Genomic DNA, 3,525 nt, shown 5'->3' with positions numbered 1-3,525 from the left:
ATGTCGGCCTCCCAAACTGGTGGGATTACAGGTGTGAGCCACTGCACCCAGCCATAATTCCATTTTTATTCTCACAACTTTCAAATTGGGGTAGTGTGTGCTTCTGAATTAATTCAAGAGTCTTCAGCTGTCAAAGTAAAACTTCCCACGCAAATTCTATTCAGGATGGAAGATTTCAGGATAGAAGATGGGATGGATCTCTGAGATCCCTGGGAAGCTCAAGTTGAACATGAATATAAATATGTGCATCTAATCTTTTCTTTAAAACAAACAAAAAATATATATGCATACATATACACATATTCACACAGATATACACATATTTATATAAAACATGATTATTACAAAAAATTCAAAGCAAAAAGTGAAAGATCTTCTTAGGCTAATCTCATTCCCTAGAGGTAACTATTCTTAAAAGTTTGGTGTATATTTTTCTAGACTTAAGCTCCACTGTATACTTAAGATCTGTAAATATTGCTGGTGTGGTGGCTCATGCCTATAATCCCAGCACTCTGGAAGGTTGAGACGGGCTGTGGTCCACATGACATAGATGCACTCGAATTGAGCTACTTAAGATGGCTTAAGCCCAAGAGTTTGAGATCAGCCTGGGCAACATAGCAAGACCCATCTCTATAAATAAATAAATAAATAAATATGATTTATTTATTTTCTTTTAAGATTTACTCTTTGTGGGATCCTGCAAGCCATGAGATTAATCTTAGCTGAGCAGAGCTGTCTATTTCCTGTGAGATCATGTATAACAGACTGGAATAAGAGAGAATAAATACAGAGTGTTTTTATGTTTTAAAAAAAATTCTCTTGCAGATTCTGCATCACTCTTTCTTCTCTCATGCTCTTGACCCAGAGGGTCACGTCCCTCTCTCTGGACATTTGTGAGGGAAAAGTGGAGACAGCATCTGGAATCATCAGGAGCAGGAGCTCTTTGTCTGAGCATGTGTGTATGGCACTGCCCTACTTCAGCTACTTGCTCTTTTTCCCTGCTCTTCTGGGAGGCTCTTTGTGCTCCTTCCGGCGATTTCAGGCTCGTGTTCAGGGGTCCCGTGGTTTGTATCCCAGGCACTGTTTCTGGACTCTGAGCTGGAGGGGTCTGCAGATTCTTGGACTAGAGTGCCTAAATGTGGCTGTGAGCAGGGTGGTGGGTGCCGGAGTGGGACTGACTGATTGCCAGCGATTCGAGTGCATCTATGTCATGTGGACCACAGCTGGGCTCTTCAAGCTCACCTACTACTCCCACTGGATCCTGGACGACTCCCTCCTCCATGCAGCAGGCTTTGGGTCTGAGCTTGGTCAGAGCTCTGGAGAGGAGGAATATGTCCCTGATGCAGACATCTGGACCCTGGAAAGAACCCACAGGATATCCGTGTTTGCAAGAAAGTGGAACCAAAGCACAGCTCTATGGCTCCGACGACTTGTATTCCAGAACAGCAGGGCTTGGCCATTGTTTCAGACATTTGCCTTCTCTGCCTGGTGGCATGGACTCCATCCGGGACAGGTGTTTGGTTTCCTTTGTTGGGCTGTGATGGTGGAAGCTGACTACCTGATTCACTCCTTTGCCAATGGGTTTATCAGATCCTGGCCGATGAGGCTGTTCTATAGAACCCTCACCTGGGCCCACACCCAGTTGATCATTGCCTACATCATGCTGGCTGTGGAGGTCAGGAGGCTTTCTTCTCTCTGGTTGCTCTGTAATTCTTACAACAGTGTCTTTCCCATGGTGTACTGTATCCTGCTTTTGCTATTGGTGAAGAGAAAGCACAGATGTAACTGACATCTTTCCCTGGCTTTCATCTTATACACCCATGAAACAGTTTAGAAAGTGCCAGATTACTGAGACCAGCTCAGTCACAGAGACCGCCCCCCCACCACATGCACACACCCACAGGTGGTGCTGAAGGAATTAAGAAACAAACACAAAGAGAGTGCAAAGTGAGACTATCGGAGCTAACAGCCTTCCACGTTGAGAGCCTCAAGCAGACTTTGACCCACGTATTTATTCTCTCTGAACAGGAGATTATTAACAAACAGGTGTTCTGTGTTTTCTCATAGAACAAAAATAAACTAGGCAGGTAGCTGGTGCCTACTTACCACTGATCAAAGACAAACTAGAAAGCATTCTCCACGAGGGAGCCATGGGGGCAGGGTCACATATCCCATGCTTGAAGAACTAGTTTAACTGGTGTGTAATATAGACATACTGTTTACTACTTTAGAACACCCTGAGCAGTTTTCTGCTTTGGGGGCCAGCTCAGTTTTCCTTGCTGTGGCTCTCAGCAAACAATATAGTCCATCACACACTCAGCACCAGATGAGGCATCAGTGATGCATACATTTGAGCTTTTCCATAATAAAAAATTTTCTAAAGTTTTGGATGAATATACCAAATGACTTGCAGTAGGGATGTGTGTGTCTACTTTAGCAAGCTCTTCTGCTGATACTGAGGATACAAAAAGGAAAAAGATGTGGTTTCTTCCCTTTAGGTTTACAGCCTAGATGTGGAAGCAAACATTAAGTAAAGTGAAACATAAAAGCACAAGGTGCTATGAACCAGATGGCAAATACTCTATATATAGACACCCCAAAATTGAGTGTTCAGTTGGCCCACCTGATCCTGGAATGGGAACTTTAGCAACACAAAACCAAACCAAAACAAAACCTAACTCATTATCATATTGGTTTGTTACATGAACTAGAGATTCATACTCATTCATAAGTTTCAAAATTTTGTCTAAATTTGTAAATTTGGGTCAGGTGCAGTGGCTCATGCCTGTAATCCCAGCACTTTACGGGGCTGAGGTGGGAGGATTACTTGAGGCCAGGAGTTTGAGACCAGGTTGGGCAACATAGCAAGACCTTGTCTCAAAAAATATATGTATGTAATTGGTTGGGCATGGTGTATGCACCTAAAGACCTAGCTCCTCTGGAGGCTGAGAAAGAAGGATCTCTTGAGCCCAGGAGTTCGAGGCTGCAGTGAGCTGTGATTGTGACACTGCACCCCAGCCTGGATGACAGAGGGAGACCCCATCTGTTAAAATTTTTTTGAAAATTTGAAAAAAATTTGCCCTAAAAATAGAATGGCTGATATTATTCCCAGATTTATGTTAAAAAACTGAAAACCCACCTAAGACATGATAACTATTTACATAGTTGGCAAATACAAAGAGATCAATAACAGGAAGTAAACATTATTTCAATATAAGTTTGAGGGTGAGTTTGATTCTTGTTTCCTTGGCATATCCTACATAACTTCCTCTGTTTCTTCCTGTTAGGATTTAAAATACACCAAGAGAAAGGTGTCAGGATTGCTGGGTGCAATGGCTCATGCCTCTAATCCCAGCACTTTGGGAGGCCGAGGCAGGTGGATCACCTGAGGTCAGAGTTTGAGACCAGCTCACCAACATGGAGAAACCCAGTCTCTATTAAAAATACAAAATTAGCCAGGAGTGGTGGCACATGCCTGTAATCCCAGCTATTCAGGAGGCTTAGGCAGGAGAATTGCTTAAACCC

The 3,525-nt window shown here is 43.2% G+C and overlaps 2 protein-coding genes across 2 annotated transcripts in view; one reads left to right on the top strand and one right to left on the bottom strand.

The window, feature by feature from the left end:
- MBOAT4 (membrane bound O-acyltransferase domain containing 4) overlaps window positions 1-1,864 on the top strand; it is a 13,766-nt gene extending 11,902 nt beyond the window's left edge. The window contains exon 3 of the mRNA XM_037740969.1: window positions 826-1,864. Within this exon, the coding sequence (XP_037596897.1) occupies window positions 826-1,789 (964 nt within the window). The 3' untranslated portion in view covers window positions 1,790-1,864. The remainder of the gene's footprint in view (window positions 1-825) is intronic.
- The window catches only part of LEPROTL1 (leptin receptor overlapping transcript like 1), a 40,140-nt gene that overhangs the window by 4,653 nt on the left and 31,962 nt on the right, over window positions 1-3,525 (bottom strand). The gene's annotated exons all lie outside the window — the stretch shown is intronic.

This window comes from Cebus imitator, unplaced genomic scaffold (genome assembly GCF_001604975.1).
Source record: "Cebus imitator isolate Cc_AM_T3 unplaced genomic scaffold, Cebus_imitator-1.0 Scaffold5, whole genome shotgun sequence".
Taxonomy (NCBI): Eukaryota; Metazoa; Chordata; class Mammalia; order Primates; family Cebidae; genus Cebus; species Cebus imitator.
This window is presented reverse-complemented; position numbering and strand designations above follow the sequence as displayed.